We start from the raw sequence: 23,208 nt of genomic DNA on the forward strand, positions 1-23,208 counted from the left end.
ACGTAATAATTGTATAACAGAATGCATTACGTATGCAGCTGTTTTGTATAGAATCCACACAACAGTGTTATCTACTTTATAGCTCTTATCTGAAACACTCGTTTAAATAAATGAGACAACTGAGAGTATGCGGAACCGAATGCAAAACAACTATATAAATATTTGCAAATTAATATTCATATTTGATGAATATTTAGTTTGAGAGCCTACATGCATATTAAATCGGAATGTTAGTAAACAAGTTCAAACTATAGATTTACATCTAGTTACAATAGCCCATCGAATTGGTTAACTTGAATATTAATGTACAAGTATCCCTAACCGATCTATCTCTTTACATCTTATTTCTTACTACTATTATATTTTTGTTTGGGTGTATGTATGTTTTTAGAATATATCTCCAGACCGGCTGCGATCTTGCTGAAATTTGGCATAAATTTAGAACATAGCTTGGAAGAACAGGCTACTAGTAAAGATTTTTTTTAATTCCGAGTAAACGGAGTCGAGGACCACAGCTTTTTAAGTACACGATAAGAAGTAAATTATACTTTAAAAATTTTACGTCCACTTAAATCAATTTCAATTTTTTTTTTCTTTATTACTATACGTAATAATTACAAGTACCACACTTTTCATTAATCAAAAATTTTCTCCCTTACGAGGTCGCAAATCCTTACTGTAATGCAGTTGGAACAAATTTATGGCGTCTAATAAGCACTCAGTTGGTTATTTATTACAAGTCTGGTACAATTTCTCCTTTCGTTTCGCTTCGATGCAACACACTTGCCGTTGAAATTGAATTTGCATTTGTAATGTTCAATACCTACGTGAACCGCGACACTCGACTTTAGAATACTAATGTTTTCTTGTGATTAGATTTGCGCATTTAATAGCTTTTTAACATCTATTCCTTATCCATATTTTAAAAGTCAAATGTGATACTATAACATCTTAGTTTAAGTTTTTTGAGGCTAAATTCGCGTTTTGGGGAACAATGGCTCTTTAACCTTTAACCAGTCCTATTTTTATTTTTCACTCTAGGGGAAAATTATAGAATGCAACAGACCTTTAAAAATAGAACAAGAAACGGCTTGTTCCCTACCTCTGGCGCAGTACGTGTTGACTGTCTTCACAAATATCTTCGCAGATACGTGTAGATCGCATCATGTTATTTTCCAACATGGCAGAACTAAAATGGAATAAGAGAATGGCAATGTTATTAATATTACAGACACCTACACCTTACTGTTTATATTTTTGAGGAAGATATTTAATACTAAATTTAAATAATACAAAATTGAAAAAGATATTTTATTATGTGCGATGAAATCTTTTCCCGAAAACATTGCAACCGCATTTTTCTCTGCACGGCTTACATGAAATTAGCATTTACAGTGGAAACCGTATTCAAATGCAAAGTTCGGCGCAGATTCAAAACAGAAATTGAATCGTATTAAAGTAGTAAGGTTTTCGAATACCACGAACTTTAACCTATGGACTTTTCGAATAACCATTTGACATTTATTACTTGAATTTAAAAAAAAAAACTTTATAGCTACACGTAAATAATATTACAAAAATAAAAATTAAGTATTTTGGTAACATCTACTATAATGCTATGGAAAATTGTAACACTGGTCGGCACAACATGTTTTGTCGTTTTAATCCATCACTAACTACGTCTTCCTACATAATCACTTCAAGCGTCACTTAACCCATCCATCTCATCTTAGGTCTTCCCGTATCGAGATACATTTCTCCAGGTTCTATATAACATATTATTTCTTTATTATTACAATATGTTTATATTATTTAAGTAAATCTTATTATTATTCATTTTCATCTTTTAAATATTTTATAGTTTGTCTTTTTGGTAATTTAAAATAGTCATATGGAAGTGGACTTGTTCCCATTAAAAACATATCGTGTTCTTGTTTGCGGAAGTAAAATAAACCACAGCTCTATCGTGGACGAGGAACTAATTCCCGTTGCCAGAAAATAAACGTTATTCCAGTTTTCAGTCTGTATGCAATTTGAAATCGGTTTAAGGGGAACTAGCAGCCAGAATTTTTTTTTTAAAGATGTTTTGCAAAAGTACATAACAGCCGGTATTTTTAACTTTGATTCGCGCTTGCTGATGTTTTCAATATTGAGTCAAACATAATAATTATGTAGTTTTACTTTTATTTTATGATATTGGCATTTTATTTTAAAGTGTCTGATAACTGTTACAGTTTCGCTAAATTGTTACTAAAAGAAAAGATCTTACTAATATTATAAATGCGAATGTCTAGATGGCTTAAGAACGGCTACATGGATGTAGAACATAGTCTGAAAGTATACATCGGCTACTTATTAAATTTTTTATTCCGTGGGGAAGGCTCGTATTTTGTAAACAGTAAATTTTTCTTAAATTAAATATAAAGCTTTTAATTAGAGATATCTTGCGTCAAGTCAGTCCTCAATTCTTGGCAAAACTCGACGCTTATTGAATCTCGGTTAAAATGTCGACAGAAGCTTTCAACGAAACGTGCTGAACTCCTTATCTTCGACGATTTAACCGTTACATTCAGCAAGTCTCTTCGTTATTAAGTTATTATCTGCAGTGAATTCCTATCTTGTTAGTTTGCTGAATGTTTCCTTTGCAATCTTTTACTATTTCTGAATACATTAACAACATGAATTCTATAATACATAAATGTAAATTTTACAAGACTTTTGATCACAAACTATTGAATGTAATTCAACCTTTTTGAAATACCTCTTGGCATAGTTTTATTCATTGCAAAATCACATCTCAAAGTTATACAGGGTTAGCACCCTATTTTTACTATTGAGTCTTTGTATATGGTATAAACAATAGATACCTATTAGGTTTATAATTGCATATTGATTTTCTATAACTGTTTATTCTCAACATATAAATAATTGTATCAATAAGGTTTGACAACAAATTTTAATCTGTTCTGCTATCTCTAGAGACCCATGTGAGTCTTGGCTTGGTCCAGCAATTTTTTCCATTTTTGGCAAACTCGAGACTGTCTTTTAATTTTCTATTACAACATCCTCTGGATATTGATTTACTTCTAATAAATGGAGCTTTGGTTTCCCTCGACGTCCAATAACGACGACGACCTTGGAATTACTTGCTCCAAGCATTTTGTAAACTGTATTTTATGTTAAACAATTGCATATAATAAAACAACATAAACTTCTGTTTTACCACTTACAGAAGCTATGTAGACACTAGTATTCTCATTTGAATACATAACCTTAAAATAAGATTACTTCAATGAACTGAGTTTGCATGTAAACAGCACACAGAATCTTATTCACTTTCACTGCCAATAAATGCAAACGGTGTAATAGAGAAAGCAAAGCTTAGCAGAGAGCGAATTGCAAATCTCTAAACTAATTTAAAAAATAACTCGTTTGAATGATTAAAAACATGAGTTAATGTAACTAAACCCTTTTCCAGAAAGATCTATCCAATCTTTGTGTGGATAATGATAGCTTATTTTGATAAACCAATTTTAGTAATTATCGCGGAAAGAGATATTTTAACAGTGGTAGAGCCAGCAACAACATGCACAAATGGGCCGACTCGTTAATGTTTTATTTTTCATTTTAAATGTGAATTAGTTCAGATCAAAACATCGATGGACCAAGTCTTTCCCTCTAGTCTAGGTATGTATTTTTCTTGATTTACTTTTTCATAAAAGAAAAGTAATAAAAGTTTGAGCACATTTCTTAAGCTCGTTACATCCCTAACGTGACAAGTGGTAAACCTACTGCGCCTTATTTCTTAAGCAACCTTAATTTAATAAAACATCGAAGCGTTTGTAACTTACTTAATTGTCTAAGTCAATGAACAAAGTTTCGCAGGAACCTTTATATTATTTGAGTTTTTCTGAATGGAAGCGTCTTTATTAAATCGTAAACTATCAACCAATTTTTTGCTTCAATTTTTCGCCAATTATACACTAATTTAATAGATAAATAATAATCCAAATGTGGTTTGTTGGCAAGTTATCTCTTGAAAGTCTACAGTTTGAGATGACAGTTTGAAGTCTTTAAATTCCAAGAGGAATATCGCACGACAATGCTTCAAAGAGTGGACAAATAGAGATCCATTTATTTCAAAATGTAGCCGATTTGTATTGTAAACGTGAGAGAAGTGAATTTGCTATATCAATTGTGGGCACAAATTGCCAAGTAAAAAGTCGACTCAAAGCTTCGCCGGACGTTCGTAAAGAAAGGTGAAAATACCGGGATTTTACTCTTAAGAACGATTCACTCCGCCACCTAAATCTTTTTTGTGTCGAGAAAACTAATGCTTTTTTCTTTTATTTTTCTTAACATTCTTTTTGTTAGTTTCTGAAAATAAAATCCTTGTATAAAACATATCGACATCTCACTCATTGTCTTTGATAAAATGGAGATAACAATATGTTTTATACACGGATTTTGTCTCGGATACCAACGATTAGTGGTCGCTTTCCTTTTTCACTTATTCCAGTCTTTTTAGATATTTGGACTCCGTTTCCTACTCATACGTAATTTGTACAAATAACCGCTTTCTTCCTTATGCCTTATTTTTTAAATTGTGTCATTATTGCACTTTGTTTGGAAGTGTACTTTTTTTTAATTTCACGCCGAAAATAAATATTCCAAAAATAATAGCCGCCTTTTTCTTCATCAAAAGTTCATGTAAACCCGAATGACCTTTCCTCTTTGTCCTTCTTTCATTTAAAATTTGACAGATTCCGTCATTTTGAATAAGACTTTTATTCAAATCACTTAGCAACTGAAAGCTTTTGCACAGATTGCATCATTTATTTTCATCGAAAAGTTCAAAGATCATGAATTTTTTAATCTCGCAAAAAGAATTCTCTGAGATAATCTTAGGAGATTTATAGGCCACGGCATAATCTGTCGCAAGAATATTTCTTTCTTACTGTAGGTAAAGTTTATATTCATCATCAGCTTACTCTACGTACCCACCGAGGGGTTCGGAGCCCACCCTAAGTTAAGGCTGATTAGGCCATAGTCAACCACGCTGGCCAAGTGCGGGTTGGTTGACTTCACACGTATCTTTGAATTTCTTCTCAGATATGTGCAGGTTTCATCACGATGTTTCCTTCACCGTAAGAACGTCGGATAAATGTATGTACATATGTAAATCGGAAATTTAAAAACAAAAGTTTTTATATAAAAGCATATTTATTTGATCCTCCATTATGTCTTCATGTAGTCTAACGGCTGGAGCAATTATAAGGAGTAAGGTGTGAAGATCTTTACGCACTTCACTTATTCCTCAGCACCTCGCACCGCGGCGTGTAAGCACGTAAGACCTTGATGACCTTTGTTTCTTATAGCTGTAGCACGCGACTCCGTCCGCGCGGTATTAAATTAAACATAATTGGTAGCCTATGTGTTCCATTCATCCGAATATTCGCATTTATAATATTAGTATGATACATACTTCTTCACTTAGTTGAAAAGATATAATCAATCGGCCGACTTCCAACACATTTATTCTATGGCAAACATCGCTTAAAGAGACCTTGTCAAAAGTCTAAATGCTGACAGATGGATTAAATGATCGAAAATCTGTATTAATCAATCCCTTATCATCCCTAGTTAGTAATAAACATAGGGTATGGGACTTAACACCAAAATAGCCAATTCTTTATTCGGAGGGCCTTGCAATGGCATCGAAAATTTCATCATTTAATTGCCGAAGGACGTGTCAATGTCTTTTAAGCCCCAGCAAACCAGCAAGCCCCAGCTTTTGTGGGTAAGTCAAGATATTGGCATAAAGTTTTCAATTCGCCTACTATTTAAATATTGCATATGTTTGGATTCATTCATAAAGACGATGTTTGTAAAGGGTCCTTAATTTTAAATATACTTTCACTTAGAGAAACGTCAGTCGTATACTTCGTCTACGGGTGATGTTTCGTTTCGTTCGACGGAAGCTAGGTTTAGATGTATACTTAATTTTAATAATAAAAAAGACAGCACAGTCTAAAAAACTCAATAGATATTTATCAAGTTCACTTTAATATTTGTTTAAATAAGACATTCTGATGTTAAACTTATATAAAAACGGCTAAACACTCACGTATATTTATCCGCTGGCGGCACCGACTAGTTTTGAGCAAATCGGGGGCCCTTCATCAGGGTGAGGTGAACTGGTATTATTTCGCGGACGAGGCCCGTCGCCCGGACGAACATACATGAGTGTTTTAGCCGTTTTTATATAAGTTTATTATAATGTCTCACGAAAGTTTCAATAATTTGTGATGTTACTGAATATTTCAAGGTACGCCATCTCGTCTTTCCTACTTTATAATTCAACTTTCGACTTTGAATACGAAACTATAACTATAGTTATCTCTTCATTACACAACTTAAAACTACATTCTAAAAGTCATGCTCAACAGACAAAACTTTATAAACCTCAAAATGGTCATATTTAAATATAGCCTTAGAGTTTCAAGTCACAGTAATGTTTGAGATTATGTCCCACTCTATTATACACTAGCCAACTTAATTACCGTAGTTACCGGTTACTGCGGGAAACGACAATTACACATTCATAATAATTGGACTAAAACTTTACAATACTTCTGTGGAGACAATTTTTAGTGGAACTTAATGCTCTACTTCATTTTAATTTTATTATCATACCTCATTTTCGCACTCGTTTTACTATAAAACTTTTTATTGTAATGATTATCTTTTATAACTCTTTTATAAAACTAAACATAAATACAATGATAGGGTTTTGTGTTCTTAAAACATACAACATAATTGGTTAACCCGTTTTTTGTACAAATATTTCGGCAGTGAACTAAAAACTCTAGGTGGAACGTCAATCAAACATCAGTAGAAAAAGCAATAGCTTTTGTACTATTAACTTGAACAGACAATATTCAACATTCACATTTGTATTCCTATGTGCTATGTAGTGATATTTTATACTTTAAAATAATAATTTGACTGTTCAACCTTTTTATACAGTTTGCTGAATGACTGTACTTGCCCAATCTACAGGATGCTTAAAAAAATAACAATTTCGCAAGTTACGTTGACATATGTCAATACAACAATGGCGTCCAAAAATGTAAATTAAAACATCAAAGTGTTGTCACAAATTTGCTGTAGTTTTGAGAGATTATTACAAGTTCAACCGAAAAGATTCATAAAAAATGTAACTCAAAAAATATTTTGTAGAAGCGGTACAAGATCTTCGTCGCCGACGCCCGAAAGGGCAGTCTCCCTTCCCAACCTAGACAAATCTATACCAATATTAAAGTAAGTTTTTAATTTATATATATTTCTGTTTATTCCTTAAAGTTATAGTTAATACTTACGTCACGTGAATACACAATTTACCAAATTCTTTTCGCTAATTGTTCTTGTGTCAAAATCTTTTTTTTTTGTCTTTCAGACCTGAAATAGTAATAGAGGAACGAAGATGGTGCCCATACCCTATGATCATTCGACATTACATAGAAAAACCAAAGTCATCGGAAAAGTTTACAGCATTAAAAAAATGGTATAAATGTAATCAGGAAAAAAGGAAAAAAAAAGCTGAACAGAAAAGGGACATGCAAAGAGTACTCGCCGAAAAAGAGCGAATAGAAAGAGAACGTTGCTTAAAAGAATTACGAAGATTACATTCCCATCATCAATCTCTCTGCTGCAGATCACAATCGTTGCCAACTTTCAGCAAATCTTCCAAACCCGCTAAATCTTGCAAAATAAGCTATAAAACTCGCGCAACCACAGCAAAAGATAAGTAAGTCATTTAAAATGTATTTTTTTTATATTATTTTTCTAAACATCCATTCGTCAATTTAAGCTAAATTAAGTATCGAAATAGTTGTATAATCTGATAAAACTATCCATTTCGCTGAAAGCCGCAAAAACCCCTGTGTAGCTTTGACCTTGAATTAATTTTTCCAAATGCGGGATCGATGGCAACTTTCAAAGGTTCACATATAACGGGCGACAAAAAAATGTCTACCAATTTTCGGCTCAATGCAAATGATTAGGTGTGTAACAACTATCTCATACCCAAACAACGAAAGTACGAGACAAATACTTTTTCCTTAGTCATGCATACTTTATTTACAAAGATAAAAATCAATTGTCAATTACATTGACTATAGGAATAATTTATTTTAGCAGGTGCAAATTAAAAAAGCTGAAGAAAAAACCGAAAAAAGAAAAGTGTAGACAAAAGTCGTCGCCATTCGGCTGCATCAAGTTCTGTTGCAATGTTATCTGTTGCTGCACTATACTGACCATAGTAGCTTTGGCCATTATCGTATTTGTACTTTAACACGTTCAATGCCAACGACTCTACGAGTACACTCTGATATAAAAATCTTAGTGGCATTAAACGTGTTAAAAATATAGAAGTTAAATTCTATAGTCGGATTTTAAGTTTAATAACAAGGTAAAGGTAATTTATTTATGAATTAACCAATCCAAATCTACCTCTGTAAGTTAAGGTTTGATATTTATAATTAAATAAATAATTAACTCAGTTTTTTTTTATTTATTTTTGGAACGTATGCGACAAATGCCATCATTCCTCACAACAAATAACTTAAGTCGTCGATATTCGTGAGCCGTATTCCATAGAAGTTGGGAAAAATAACAGTAGCCTAACGTTAGATCGCCACTGTTCTTGAATATTTACAATATAAATTGTAATTAGGCTGTAATCACCATCAACCTGAAGATGAGTAATAGTTTGAATTGTTCTTTACTATTTAAAAATTAAGATCCTGCTCGAAGGACCATAAAATGTAGTTGTACTCATGGAATGTAGATATTTTCAATGCAAATTGACGTTCGTTTTCCTTATTTGTGTGGGAGAGGATATAATAAAACTAAATATACAATAATCGAATAATTTTGTTTTTAAAATAACTAAATACGTACATATACCAATTGTAACACTTGAATGTTACATGTTAGTATAAGGCACAAGCATATTAAGTTGGAGAACAAATAGCATATAAAAATATTGAAATATTTATTAACAATTGGTACTTATATACAATTCTATTATTCACAATCGAGTTACAAGTTCAAAGACCTGGTATTATATAAACTGTCTATATAATACTTGAAAGAGTAGCACAGGTTACCAGGTTAATGCAAAAAAAAAATAGTAACACTTCTCAAAGCTTGGAGATCTTTTACTTGGTCAGTACTATAGTATCATAGACATTTACTACATTCAAAATTTGGATGTAATATTAAAGCGCGCTTCCTTAAATACTTGGTCCTTTTTTGGCGAATTGTAACATATTCGGTTTGTATTAGATTAAAATTATTGAATTCGTAATGTCTTACATTTTGTACTGACTAACTACAATAAATCAGACAAATAATTTAGTATAATTTTTATTATGCTAGTCCTAAATATATAATATTAAAATTACAAAAACTAACGTAAACATAACAAATCAGAAAAAAAACCTATTCAGTACAAAATAAGGCAACACTGAAATGTTTAATACACAAGTATTTCTGGTAACACTAAAGATCAGTTTCACGCAACTCGAACGGTTGATCGGGATGATTTGGTTTCTCGACTATAACTTTTTTAATTCCTTTGACTGTTTCCTCATCTGCACATCTCTTTCTATTTGGACTATTCATATTATTTAATTCCTTTAATGGCGAACGTCGATTATTCGATTCCAGCACCAAACTACTAATCGATGCTGTCAAATCGCTCGGCATGTTCCCATCGAGGCAGTACATTAACGATTCGCTAATCGAATCATTCGATTCAGATTTTAATATCGATAGATCGATCGGTGTTGCTGTAAGAACTGATCTGCTCAGTAAATATTCTCTGAATGGTTCCGTTAACGATTTCGATTTCTCGATATATCCCATTTCGTGGCTTTTTATATTTGGTAGTAATAAATCTTCACATAAAGTCGTGTTTAAATCTGTTATATTTTTTCGTTCATGACTGACGACAAATCTGGTGTTCTGAGAGCGAAGTGGACTGACTTCGCAAATTGAACCGGATCTACCATCGAATGGTATATTTCTCGATAATGACACGCTATTGGAATGACCAGACCTAAAATCAATAACAGATTTTAATTACTTACAAGCACTTACCGCGATTATCAGCTCCTTCTATGAATTACCACGACTTTACAGAAAGGGTGTCTCCCCTTTGTGAATTTGTTCCCCCATTGATTCTACAGAAAGGAGTGACAGAGGATTAACTTTAGTCACCTTCCTTTTCTTCATTTTTCTTTGTCACTTCGCCTTTTCCAGTTTACTTAAAAGGAATATAAAAAAGAGAAAAGATGGGACTAGGATTTTTTTATTGTCTCCTCAGTCTAAATAGGTAAAATTAATTGTTGACCAATATAACAAGAGTTCTGTTCACATACCTGTCACAAGAAATAGAAGATCTAGACATGATATCGTCATCTGAAGACACGAAGTCACTATCGTTCTTTGGTGAGACGGATTGGTACACTTCTAACTTCTCATCCTTGTCCGGGAGTGAATCTCGTTGCTCACAAGTTATTATAAGCGGCTTCCTCGAACGAGGCGTCATTATCGATTCCTGTTTTAAGTTATGATTAAAATGTATGGATAAATAACTGTATTACTCCAAAGTGAAGGGAGACAAGAAGAAATGGGTATATTGGGGGTAAAAAATATTGGAACAAGTTGGATGCATTTGGCAAACAGAGAATGATGGAAAAGGATGGAGGAGGTTTTTACCCAGGAACATATAACAAAGAAAAAGACTAAATACATAGTTTTTAGGCGTTACTTGATATTATAAAAGCTAATATCTCTGTCTGTCTGTATCTATCCGCTATCAAGCCAAAACTACTGAACTAATTTAAATGAAATTTGGTAGTCTAGAACCTAAGAAAGGACATAGGCTACTAGTTATCTTACTAGTATTATAAATGCGAATGCTTGGATGTATGGATGGTTGTTTGTTTGAAATTATCTACAGAAATATTGATGGATTTCGATGAAATTTGGCAAAGATGTAGAACATAGTCTGAACACAATGGCTATTAATTTATTTATCTATCCCGTGGTGACGGAATCACAAATAACAGTTAGTTTTGATTATAAAACTTGTATTAGTGTGAAACATGCTATGTAGAATAAATATTTGAACAAAGTAATGAAGACATATCAAGGAAAAGACATATAAAACCACATACGACATGCTTAAAACAAACCTGCATTGCTTTTGATAGTTTCTGTGTTGATTTTGTTATTGGAGACATCGAGGCTCTTCTAAAGTTCACCGCATAAGGAGTACTGCATTCTTCAAACACTTCCTCATTCACACCCGGAGTACTTGTCAAATAATGCATTTTGAACTCTATCTCATTATCAGAAAGCTTAGATTTCTTTGGGGTCTCTATATCTATGGCGTTCTCCATACATTCATTCTCCGAAGCGGTATCTTGATCGTCCAAACAGGACACACAGGAAGTCGGCGTACCACGAATTGTACCGCGTTTTTGGTATTTCTTATTCAAATTTTGCGACGCTGATATAACTTTTGATCGAAACAATCGCGTACCACGTTTTTTGGTATTCTTCGGTGTATCGTTCGGATCGATTATACTCAAATTGGGTTCGGAAACGAATTTAGGACTCAATTTTTTCGATTGATTCAAAGCGCCTTCTGACAATGTACTTTCGTTACTCTGATCTGAATCGTAATCGTTGTCTTCTAATGATTCAGTACTGGCTATTTTATTTGCTAAATTCTTTAGAACGATATTCTTATGAGTTACATCGACTTTACTGTCGTCAGAGAATTTTAACTTTCCCTTACATGACTTCTGTAAATAACGCATGCGATTAGCACATCACAAGAAAGTTAATATTAAACAAGGAAAGATTAAGATGTTATATTACAATGCTGTTTTTCATCATAATTCTAATACAACTCACGCCTATAACCCAGAGGGGTAGGCAGAGACCGCAATAAAACGCGGTTAATCAAACCTATGCAATCCATTTTTCCAATTCCTTTTCGGGAACTTAACGAATAGCGAACCGATTGTAGTTGTAATTAATTTTTGGAACTATTCTGATAAATGTCGAAATAAAAGCACTTTCGTAAATCAAACGTAACACTTTTTAAACTTTAAGATAATAGCTTTGTAATATAACATTTTTATAGACATGAATGAACAATGCGATGTTAGTTGAAAACAAGCACACAATAAGGTTGAGATTTGCATGAATTTATAATGATTTTGTATAGAAATGAAGTTACCTCTTCGACCGTAATGACGGAACTGGAGCCTTTCTTTGGAGTTTTATTCAGCAAGCCTTTGTTAAAGATATGTCGTTTGATTGAATCACCGAAACTTCTTGAACCTGCCACTTTGCCTGTCCTTTGTATTTGTATTGGTGTTCCTAAATAAATCAGTTTGGTTTTCTTACCGTTGGCTTCTGAGACCAAAATGTATGTACACACACAGATATAACAATATGTTTTAAATGGGATTTTAGTCTCAGAAACCTATTCTTAATTATATATTTTAACTTTAAACTATTAGATAATTAGAAAATGTACTCGACAAATAATCTATTTTGTCAAAATTTACATATTTATCAAATTATTTATTTAGTAAGCGACTTTGCGTTTCTACAGCACTAGAAAGATTTTTATAGTCTTATCATTGGTTTCTGAGACCTGTGATTTGACAAAGAAGCGAGAACAATATGCTTTAAACGGGCATTTTAGCCTCAGAAACCCACGGTTAGAACACTTGAAAAGATATGTATACTAAAAAATAAAATAACAATATTAGATTTAATTAAATTATTTGCTTTTTGCATTGTTTTTGTTGTCATGGTAACATATCCCTGTATGAAATGAATGAATCCATACCGTATCCATTCTGCCTATTGAAGTGTTTGACGAGACGTCTCTTGTGCGCGGAGTCAGGCAATGCCTGTATATGCGCGTAGAGTTGCGCGAGCGCCGTGTCTGTGGGATTGCGCGCGTTCTCTGCGCACGTACGGTGCCGGTCTACGAACGTGTATACCGTATTTGCTGCCGTCCTGAAAAACAAGGCACAATTTATTACTAAAAACAAACAATTAGGTTAAGATCTACAAATCTACTAAAATTTATAAAAAAATACCTTTTAATATATAAATAATTAGTAATTTCCCGCGACTTCGTCCGCGAATTGTGAAAAATCAAGTAATAAATATAGCCTATGAGAGCCAGGAATAATGTAGTGTGTCTTTCTTCTTACTAATATTAAGCTAATGTTTGGATATATGGATGTTTGTTAGAAGATATCTCCGGAACGACTGAACTAATCCTGCTGAAATTTGACATGGATGTAGAACATAGATATATTTTTTTACCCGTTCGAACGGAGTTGCGGGCTACAACTAGCGTTATATAATAACTTACTTATCAGTAATACTTTCATCCAAGTCCACATCGGGAGACATGACACGTTTGCGCTCGCGCATCGTAAAATACGCCGCGGCGTCTGTTGTCAGCTGCGTGGGTGCTTCAAACAGCTTGCCGGAGTGACGGATCATGAAGCTTATAACTGGTGATAGAGCGATTGAGTCAGCATGGAATGTCTCTGGCGAAAGCTGCAAAATTATAATAATCTTTTAACAATGGTAGAAGCTAACAACGTCTGTAGCAAGAATGGACCGACTAGACCGGCGCAAAACCACCACACAGAAGACAGGCGTCAAGTGGTAGCTATTCCGCATACAGTCTGATGAGTGTGCGTTCCGGAGGCATAATTTTACCTTTCCCTCACCCTATTCTTATAAGGAACAGATAGGAAGGGTATGTGTATTTAATGAGCATCCCGCATAGGAAGATGAAACATTCTTTATGTGCGTCTCCTCCTCCGTCGATTAAGGGTAGGCAACGCAATTGTAAGAATGTGATCTAAACTTTATTAGACGTTGCTCAGAAAATTTTTTTAGTTATCGTCATGATATGGTCCCAAAGACTGTTCTCCCAAAATGGATATACAAAGTATGAATCTTGTAATATACATAAAAATAAGCATCAAAAACGAATTAAAATTTTGTTATTGGACCAATTATATTCAAAAAATTAAACTTTACAAGCCACAAACCTTTCTTGGACACAGTAGATGAGGTGTGAACATAGTAGCCAAGGTATCAGGTGACATTCTATTTGAGGCCTCGTGGTCTGCTACAGTACTCAACAAGAGTAGCAATCGCTGCAGAAAGTTTCTATGTGATGGTGTCAGTAGTAATAAAAGTAATTGGAGAGCTGTGAGAAGTTTGGTTGTCGATGACTCCGCATTTGGTGGGTATTGAGCTGAAAAAGTCACATATAAAATGGCTAAAGCACTCATGTACATGTGTCCGGTGTTGGCACAGACTAGTTTCGAACAGAGTAACAATTAACTGAAATTAACACCAGAAACTATGTATAGGAAAACATACAATTTATTTTTGACAATTATAACACGCAAATTATAGGAAGCATTTTTGTATAAGGTAAAGCAAAGAGTAAGAAAGAGACATGAAAACTATAGGAAGAGAATGGAGCTTAAGAATTATAGTAAATAACTATAAAAGTGGCTGACTATGGCCTAATCACCCCTAACTTAGAGTTCGCTGCGATCTCCTTGGTGGGAACCTTTAGAGAGCTGATGATGATTATGATGAAAAGTGCTCTATTATCTGAAATACTATATTGAGGTGTCATCTTTTTTATATATTATAATTTAAATATGCTTCATATAAAATATGCTCTATTGGCCCAATCCGATGAGGGAGAGCCATACACAAGAAACAGAACAGAACAGAAATATGCTCTGGATTTAATAATCAACTTGTTCATAGATAATTTAAAAACAACTCACCTGCTAAAGTACAATAAGTTTGATAATACTGATCCATTAACAAAGGCTGTGGCAATTCTGCTAAGAAACCTTTCAAGACCGATGCACAATCATGCACGGAGAACTTGCCTTCATCAAGTCCTAAACTAGAGCCTGTCACTAAGAGCTGACGTAACTCTTGTTGACGACTCAAAGACCCTGTTCTCCGGAAAATACCTTCTTGTGTTACATCTGAAAAGACAATTAATAGCTGGTTTAAAAAACAGATAATTATGACTGAATTTCTAGGAAAAGATTATTAGATAACTGTAAAATAAGCATGAGATGTCAATGTTAATCAGAACAATATCATTCTGTAAGTGCTTTTCTAAAACATGGGGACACCGAAGTGATTGACGAATCGAACTGGTTAAATTTACTTGACATCACATACAAATTGCGATACACTGTTAGATTATATGAAATTTTGCTATAGCATTGGTGCTCATGAGTTTCATGTAATCAAGCCGTAAGTGCTAAGAAATAAAAATACAAGGCAATGGTTATTGTTTTTTGGTAAGTTCTTAAAAGATAACTATCATCTTAGGTCTTCGCTACTCTAGCAAAGTTGAGTCAGTACTAAATAGGTATAAAATCATTAAAAAAAATCACACTCACTTTCCGCTTTGGCTAAAAAGTCTATCAACTCATTCAATCTTAGGATACCTTCTTCAGTTATAGAATTAGCTTCTAAATTATTCTTTGTAGTATTTGTGACGTTTTGACTAGAATTTGATGCACTGTTTTTAGTCTTCTTGTGAAAATTCCATCGGAATTGCTTTGGCTTGTCAGTTGAACAATCAACACTAAAATAAAAACACGTTCAATTTTTTACTTAATTTTTGCATTGGTAATAATTTAATTGATATATTTAATTAATTTTGTAACTTTTGAGTTAAATGGCCATAGGTTCGTACTTAAATGGTTTACTAAATTATTTGCGACCAGATAAATATGGTGTTCGGTTTAAATAAATGCAATAAAGAGATATACGTTTTTGAGGTTCTCAAATTGTAAAATTATCAGCATTAAAAAGAGAAAGAGTAAAAAAAATTGAACAATATGTAAGCTAGATTTATTTATTCCAGTAGGAGGTTAAAAACATGATATTTACTAGGATGGAAAGTCGAAAATTATTTTGAGCAACATACAGCTGTACAGAACGATGGTTAAAGCAATTCTTTTTTTAATTACTTACTCGTCAGTATTTATATCAACGACGAACGATAAATGCATCCGCACTAAAGTAAAGTATTGATCTAAATTCTCTATTCGTAGTTTTTCGATCCATTTAACGTCCGTAGTGGTCATCTTGAGATCGGTTGTATACACACTTAACAATAAAAGTATTTCTTTAATAAATAATACGAAAAACACATTGTAATTAATTAAGCTTTAGATATCAATTTATCTAAATTCCTATTAATAAATTACATATCATGATAATTGTACAAGAAATAACTAAACTTTGTTTTTCAAAAAAATAGATCCCACTGCATTGTTTTCAAATGTCAATTGACACAACGGCTAAACAGGTGTTGCCAGATTGTAAGAAATTAATGTAAAATACTTGTTGCACAGACTTTTTTTTAAATCAAATAGTTTTTTTATATTTTATTAAATTAATAATATTCGGCCATTGTACTATTATTTACTTTGGTTCTTAACAATTTTTACACGATAAATACCCCTACATAAAAACTATTACTCTAGTTCACTAAGAAAAAATGTTTACTATGCAAATTTTACATTGTGTAAATTGTACCAAGTATAATTTATAGCTATAGTTTTCAGTTAAGGGATTATTTTACTACATTTATGACAGATTTGAACGTAATTAAACAAAAAACAATGTTTAATAACTTTAATTTTTAATGACACCAATATGATTTAAAGTTGATTTCTAAACCGTGTATTCTCAGTACTTCTGCTTCAGAAGCAAATAAGAATGTTATATAAAATTTATCACTGTAGGAACAATGAAAAATTTTTATTACTTAATTTAAAACATATCATCATGTCCTAGATCTGCTAATAAATTTAATCCTCTTTCTTTTAGTGCCTTCGACAACAACTTCTGTTGTTCTATCTTTGCATCTTGTTCCCTTCTTTGTGCATCAAGTATATCATCAACTGACACTTCTGTTAAAGGCAAATTATCTTCTTTGTCTTTATCCTGAAAAAAAAAGGTAACTAATGAGTAAAAGCAAAAAAAATGTCCACATCACGATTCTTTCGTGTAAAATATTAAATGTAAGGGCTCAAAAACATTTCAAATTAAACAAAAATGAACTAAACATTCTTACAAAAATTGTTCTGTGTAAACATTATTAAAAACTTACTATTTCCCCTAACAGCACTACGTTTTCACCTCTTACAATAAAAATTCCGCGCGGTATGTCTCCATACTCTTTTCCAACATGAATCCTTTCAATGGTTTTATGTAAAACAAGATTCGCGAATTGATCAACACATCGTAGATATCCAATAAGTGTTCGCCCATCTCGAAGAAGTACCATAAGTTTTTCTTCATGAAACAAGGACCATTAACATAAAATCATTATAAATAACTATAAAAAAATAAAGGTATAAAAAACGTACTATCCAATTCATCAAGTAGATGGGCTGTGCCGACTAAAGGATTAATGTTATTTGACATGTTTGATTAGAAATTAACAAGGAATTTATCTTTAACTTGCAATTATTATGAGGCAAATGTATAATGTATAAACAATTAATATGAATACAACCAAGCAAAGTGCAAACAAACAAACCAAATTGAATTCAGAGAAACTGTGACACTGACAGAATATTGACAAGTGTTTTGGTTTTGAGTTGAGTTTGACAATGACATTTTTACAGATTGTATTAACGGTACTAGTGTTGTTCTAAGGAAGAAAAACTGGTACATGACATGAATCTGAAATTAAATCTAGCCTTACTAGAAAAATAGAAAGCCTCCAAAAAATTCATTGCCACAGCGTTGACATTGTTGACTATCGTCGAGTTGTCAAAGTAGTTTATTGTAATAGCGGTATAATTCGTGAGTCCGTGATAATTTGATGAGTTACTTTTTTTTTAAATATTAATAGTCGCGAAGGATAAAAGGTAGAGGCGATAAACCTAGGATAAGTTTATAATACTGCATGAAATTTTTAAATGTCGTTGGTTCGTGAGGTGTTTTGACGTAGAAGATAACACTCTCATGTGAAAGTAGTTATATTTTCGGTGCTTTACTCTCTCAACATTACCTAACTTAGTAATACTGGTATAGAAAAAGAAGTAGCATAACTTTTTTTACACGTTTGACTTGTGTTAAGTTTATCCTACGGTATTAGGAACTAAAACTTAAGGTCCAGAGGATAAATTTTAGGGTATTACTGTTTAGACACCTCCAAAAATTGGTACAACAGCGAATTCTTTGCACAACACTAATTGCACTCATTGTGTGCTGTCTGTCATCCAAACTTTATTTTTTGTTCGTGCAATGCATTTCGTTTTAAATATCGACAGAACTTTAAAGTTTTTTGACTAATTGCTATGCTTTATAGTTGCAATATATTTAAAAATTGTTGGGTGCATATTAATTAATTTGGAAACATCATGATGGAGCAAGACGATGAGATAAAATCTGGTTGTTTATTATTTCCTCCAGCCGGAGGAAACATGTTCAGTAAATTTCCTAAGAAGGTAAAATATACAATAATTGTTTTTAGGGTAAAATCATCTAATTTACTGTGAATAATCCAACTATATATAGTATTAGTGTCATGAATTATTAAATAACTAATAAAACATCGCACGCTTTCTAAATGAGTCAGGGAAGGGTAGATTGTACTGAACTTGTTTGGATGCGTGTGCACTGTGTACTTAACAAAATAAATATACTATAAAATCAGTTTTTAATATTTTGCTAAATTTTGTTTGCTGAAATATATTTTTATATTAAGTATATCTACTTTTAACTATTTAGTGGTTTGATATGACCTTAACAACTTTAAAACTCTTTAAGTTACTTTAGAAAGAAAATGAGTGCTTATGTAAAAATTTTTAATAAACATAAAACTGCACAAATATGGTTAAGTAAATTTTGATTATTTTCTATATTTAGTTAAATAAGTAATTGCCTCCCAAATCATGTAATAGACATAATTATTTTGTATCAAATGAACTTGCAATCTATTCTGTATGTAGATCAGTTATTCTGTTTTTCTCTCAAGTATAGTAGAATATTTTAGATGCTAAAAAAACATGTAAAAGATAAAATAAAAGTTTCTTAGCTTTTAACTATTACATTGATATTTGTAAAGTAATAGTGTAAGTAAGTAAACATTTAAAAACCAATATTAGCAAAGTCAAAGCCCTTAAATTATTTATTATATTTTAATTTCCAGAAAAATTGGCAACAAAAACACTGTATACTCTACAATGCCAGTAAACAAGGCATTGAAAGATTGGAAATATATGACAATAAAGAAGATGTTACAACTGGATCCATTCCTAAGATAATAACTCTTGAAAATTGCATAAAAATAACACATTCTAGTCCAAATACTATTACTATATTAAGTAAGTCAAATACTCAACAAATTAGTGCCCAGTCAGAAATGGAGACTTTAGAATGGGTCTCTGCTTTACAGTCAGTGGCCTTTAAAAATTCAGATTCTATACCAATCAGTTGTGATGAAGATAATGATCTATACTGTTCATCAGGTGAAGGAGTATTCTCCGTAAAGATGTGTTCATCTGAAGCTTCAATAAGATGTGGGTTAGAGCCAATTAGATATCTCTTACTTCTTACTTCAACTGCAATAGATCTTAGGGATGTAAATGACAATAAATTATATGCTACTTGGCCGTATAGGTACATTAGAAGGTATGGTTACAGACAGGGTAAGTTTACGTTTGAAGCTGGAAGAAAATGTGATACCGGAGAAGGTATTTTCCATTTAGAACATCCTAATCAATCAGAAATTTTTAAATGTTTGTCACTAAAAATGAAGACAATGAAACAATCAATTGGTACTGACAATTTAAACAGTCCAGAACATACAGAGTTTAATATACAACCAAGTGCCAACTTATTTCCTGGTTCAAGAAGTCCATTAGTTGCTGCAAGGCCAGAAGAATTGAATTTAAGCTCTTTATCATTTAAAACAAATTCTGCATCAAGTCAACAATCTTCTACATCTGATACAGCACCTTTACTGATGCCTAAGCCAGCTCTTAAGCCTAAACCGCAAAAGCCTCCGAGAAAGATCATAAACATTCATAAACCAATCAAGGATCCCTCATCTTCAACTGATGACAGTATAGATTTTGGTAGATACAAAAAACTTGAAAATTTCGAAACACTCGACCAATCCAAGACCCAACTGCCAATGGTACCTTATGATAAAGTCGAAGTGCGTAGCGAGGCTTGGAAAACATTTGGTATCGATGATCCAGATCATACCGAATTTACACCTAATTTGGCTGACAGTCCAAACTGCATGAAACTTATATCAAGATCACAAGATAATTTAAACAGTACAGGTCCTGAATCTTCTCGTATTATTCTTTTACCACTAAGTCCAGAAGATGAGAACTATGACAGGCTTCAATATTTTGGCTCCACAAGCAAACTGAACAAATCCTCGAGATATAAGAAGGTTGAAGCGCGTCCTACAACACTTGCTGTAAACGACTCGAAGAATAAAGACACATGGAATGATTACGATGAAGTTGAGAATGTTATGCAGACAGCAAGATTGGCTGATGACTCTCATTTGGGGTATGGTATGATACGGAAACCGAACACTCCTGGACCTCAAGTACCTACAGCTGCCCAGGCTCAAGCCTTACAAAATCAAGTTACTTTGGAAGACATCAATGGTAACTGCAACGGAGTAGAGTATGCAGTTATAAGCCGTCCTAAAAGGGTATGAAATTCAATATAATTAAATAACATGATTTTATGATAGAAGACTGAAATTTTACACGAAATTTATAATTTTAAGAGAGTGAAATTAGGTAAAATTGATATTGGCATGTGAAAAAACTCTCAAAGTATTATGAATTAACATTTTGAATTAAGTTTATTTCTAGGTGTAATTGAAAATCATGATTTTTATACTAACAATCTTAGGTCTAATTTCTTTTTATCAATTGTAACCATTTTATAAACATTAACATTTCTTTATAAAAGTTTTAAATGTTGTGTTCTTAAGCATTCCGTAGACAAGTTGATTGCTTGTTGATCTAATTACGATTCAGTAGTGTGTTTTGCTATGTGGTTTGTAACAGTCTCAAAGTTTGACTAGTGCTTCATGTTTTTATCTCTTCTCTGTTAATGTTTTATAAGAATGGAGGTTGACATATCTAAACAAATCTCATTGGAGGCGCAAATTTCTGAATTTACTAGAAAACAACATAATTGCTTTTTTCCTTAGTCATCAACTTGATTAAATCGTGTATTTCTAGTAAGAATATTGTTATCCTTTTTAAACTACTTCAAAGAAATGAGATAATAATGTTTTTGTAGTATTCATTGAGTGTGGAAATTCACAATCTCAGTCATATTAGTCTTCGAGCACTTTTTTTTATAATAGTTATAAAAATATAGATTTTGATGGATAATTTCATACAACACTGAGAAAATTTATCATAAAAACGGACTTAAGGTAGACCATTTGTTTCTTACTTTTGTGCTCAAGGATCTATGTTATTTAAGTAAACAAAAACTGATTTTTATATGTTTCATAACCAATAGTGTTATAATGTGCCATTTTTTTGGGGGTACATTATTGAACAATCGTTCAAGTTGTAGGTGCTTCATATAATAATGAAAAGTAGAATTAGAATATATTAAAAGTTATTTTGTTTAATTTTTTACGTGTGTTTCATGTTTAATACATTTAGGTTATAAATATCTTCCATTTTAACCATTCCATTGTAGATGAATTTGAATAGTATTATTTTTTTTTTATATAAAACAGTAATTTTTGACTATATTATATATTCTCTTTGCATGATAAAGTTTAGAAAATATATCACATTCCATTTTATTATTCAGTTTTTTATAAGTGATGGCACAATTTTAATCAAAGCATATCACCGTCTCAAAGGACGGCTACGTATCTATCTGCGGTTCCTCTGGTATTTCAGATGAATACATCTTTGTTCCAGCTGCTCGTTTACCCCCTTATCTTATAAAAACATCTAAATATTCCAAGCTGTAGTTTTCTGTTTTAAGTATATTTTTTGATAAGAAAAATTTAAACACAAAGTATGTTTAGTAATTTTCAAAATATATCCAACTGTGATTACGCAGTGCCTAATATTTTTTTCAATGTTGATTACATAATTTAAGCATATAATTGTTATGTGAGAATTGGTATATAAATGTGTGAAACAATAAACATTGATAACATTTTATTTTAGTTACCAATTAGATTTAAATAGCTTTTTAAAGCTGGCTGTTATAAATGCATCAATTCACACATAACAATGAAATATTTTAATGATTCTGGTGCCAATACAACAGTACAATAGTTTAAGATCATGTTATGACATAATTAAACTCATTATATATTATATAATCAAGTTGGTATTACAATAAAGGACATATTGTTCTAATTTTTTTGATGAGTTCATTAAATTTTTTTAACAAAAGTGACAAAACAATATAGGGTTAGTTTTAAATGTTTTTATTCAAAACTTTAAATAGAATGACGTAAGTGAAGAAATCACTTGATATTTTTTTCTACCATTATGATAGTGTCATGGACCATAGTAAATTATCCTTTGTAAGGTTGAATAAACATGTTCTACCTTGTCACAAGTTTCTATTCAGGATTTTTAAATTAAATCTTGAATCTAGATAATTTTACCCATATGCAATTTGAAGTTAAAAGTTTTTTTTAGGTGAAAAATGAAGAGCTGTGTCCTTTATGTTACTAAATATGATATGTTTCTATAATTAGAAGTATGTATTATGTTTATTATCCTTTCTGTTTAATTGCGAAATACATATTTTTTACATTTGTATTTTAGGTCAGCCATGTTATGAAATAAAGTCATTTAATCAATTTTATCTTTCATTACTTTTTTAAGGTCAATTACTTTCTAAATTACGTAAACTGGAAATAAACCTTTATAGTAAGATGTCAAACTATTAAGCCCTTGCAGATACAGTCTTTACTGAAGTCAAACTTTTCAGTTCAAAATAAAGGTGTGTTACAGGCTTTATCTTCTTTTTAATATAGTGACAATACAC

At 32.0% G+C, this 23,208-nt stretch overlaps 4 protein-coding genes across 6 annotated transcripts; 2 read left to right on the plus strand and 2 right to left on the minus strand.

The window, feature by feature from the left end:
• Positions 1 to 5,561: 5,561 nt before the first annotated feature.
• Positions 5,562 to 8,566, plus strand: LOC106122009 (uncharacterized). Of its 2 annotated transcripts, none has more exons than XM_013317857.1 (4): positions 5,562 to 5,800; positions 7,243 to 7,323; positions 7,460 to 7,810; positions 8,200 to 8,566. In XM_013317857.1, exons 1-4 carry the CDS (start codon positions 5,712 to 5,714, stop codon positions 8,354 to 8,356), a joined length of 678 nt encoding a protein of 225 aa, XP_013173311.1. In that variant the 5' UTR covers positions 5,562 to 5,711; the 3' UTR covers positions 8,357 to 8,566. The 2 variants fall into 2 exon arrangements, with proteins under 2 accessions (XP_013173311.1, XP_013173312.1); XM_013317858.1 differs by having other exon boundaries at positions 8,203 to 8,566.
• Positions 8,567 to 9,013: 447 nt separating this feature from the next.
• On the minus strand, positions 9,014 to 16,461 carry RhoGAP54D (Rho GTPase activating protein at 54D). Of its 2 annotated transcripts, XM_013318184.1 has the most exons (10): positions 16,150 to 16,461; positions 15,570 to 15,757; positions 14,934 to 15,143; positions 14,175 to 14,383; positions 13,481 to 13,671; positions 12,944 to 13,116; positions 12,323 to 12,465; positions 11,268 to 11,882; positions 10,449 to 10,627; positions 9,015 to 10,126 (listed from the first exon to the last, which is right to left on the minus strand). In XM_013318184.1, exons 1-10 carry the CDS (start codon positions 16,260 to 16,262, stop codon positions 9,568 to 9,570), a joined length of 2,580 nt encoding a protein of 859 aa, XP_013173638.1. In that variant the 5' UTR covers positions 16,263 to 16,461; the 3' UTR covers positions 9,015 to 9,567. The 2 variants fall into 2 exon arrangements, with proteins under 2 accessions (XP_013173639.1, XP_013173638.1); XM_013318185.1 differs by lacking the exon at positions 11,268 to 11,882 and having other exon boundaries at positions 9,014 to 10,126.
• A 342-nt stretch (positions 16,462 to 16,803) lies between these two features.
• Positions 16,804 to 17,745, minus strand: LSm1 (U6 snRNA-associated Sm-like protein LSm1). The gene is given in 3 exon segments (NM_001312847.1): positions 16,804 to 17,127; positions 17,294 to 17,478; positions 17,553 to 17,745. Coding segments are annotated over 3 exon segments (417 nt in total). The 5' UTR covers positions 17,611 to 17,745; the 3' UTR covers positions 16,804 to 16,953.
• Positions 17,746 to 18,418: 673 nt separating this feature from the next.
• Positions 18,419 to 23,020, plus strand: Dok (docking protein homolog). Its single transcript, XM_013318001.1, has 2 exons — positions 18,419 to 18,641; positions 19,346 to 23,020. Exons 1-2 carry the CDS (start codon positions 18,555 to 18,557, stop codon positions 20,876 to 20,878), a joined length of 1,620 nt encoding a protein of 539 aa, XP_013173455.1. The 5' UTR covers positions 18,419 to 18,554; the 3' UTR covers positions 20,879 to 23,020.
• Positions 23,021 to 23,208: the final 188 nt, after the last annotated feature.

This window comes from Papilio xuthus, unplaced genomic scaffold, assembly GCF_000836235.2.
Source record: "Papilio xuthus unplaced genomic scaffold, Pxut_1.1 DF826933.1, whole genome shotgun sequence".
Taxonomy (NCBI): domain Eukaryota; kingdom Metazoa; phylum Arthropoda; class Insecta; order Lepidoptera; family Papilionidae; genus Papilio; species Papilio xuthus.

Excerpts from the sequence above, each read along its gene's own strand:
- LOC106122009 (XM_013317857.1), top strand. The coding sequence starts at position 5,712 with ATGGCATCGAAAATTTCATCATTTAATTGCCGAAGGACGTGTCAATGT. Across the intron at positions 5,801-7,242 it reads GCAAGCCCCAGCTTTTGTGG|AAGCGGTACAAGATCTTCGT; the intron begins GTAAGTCAAGAT and ends AATATTTTGTAG. Across the intron at positions 7,324-7,459 it reads AAATCTATACCAATATTAAA|ACCTGAAATAGTAATAGAGG; the intron begins GTAAGTTTTTAA and ends TTTGTCTTTCAG.
- RhoGAP54D (XM_013318184.1), bottom strand. The coding sequence starts at position 16,262 with ATGACCACTACGGACGTTAAATGGATCGAAAAACTACGAATAGAGAAT. Across the intron at positions 13,672-14,174 it reads ATCTACTGTGTCCAAGAAAG|CTTTCGCCAGAGACATTCCA; the intron begins GTTTGTGGCTTG and ends ATAATTTTGCAG. Across the intron at positions 10,127-10,448 it reads TCTTCTATTTCTTGTGACAG|GTCTGGTCATTCCAATAGCG; the intron begins GTATGTGAACAG and ends TATTGATTTTAG.
- Dok (XM_013318001.1), top strand. The coding sequence starts at position 18,555 with ATGATGGAGCAAGACGATGAGATAAAATCTGGTTGTTTATTATTTCCT. Across the intron at positions 18,642-19,345 it reads TCAGTAAATTTCCTAAGAAG|AAAAATTGGCAACAAAAACA; the intron begins GTAAAATATACA and ends TTTAATTTCCAG.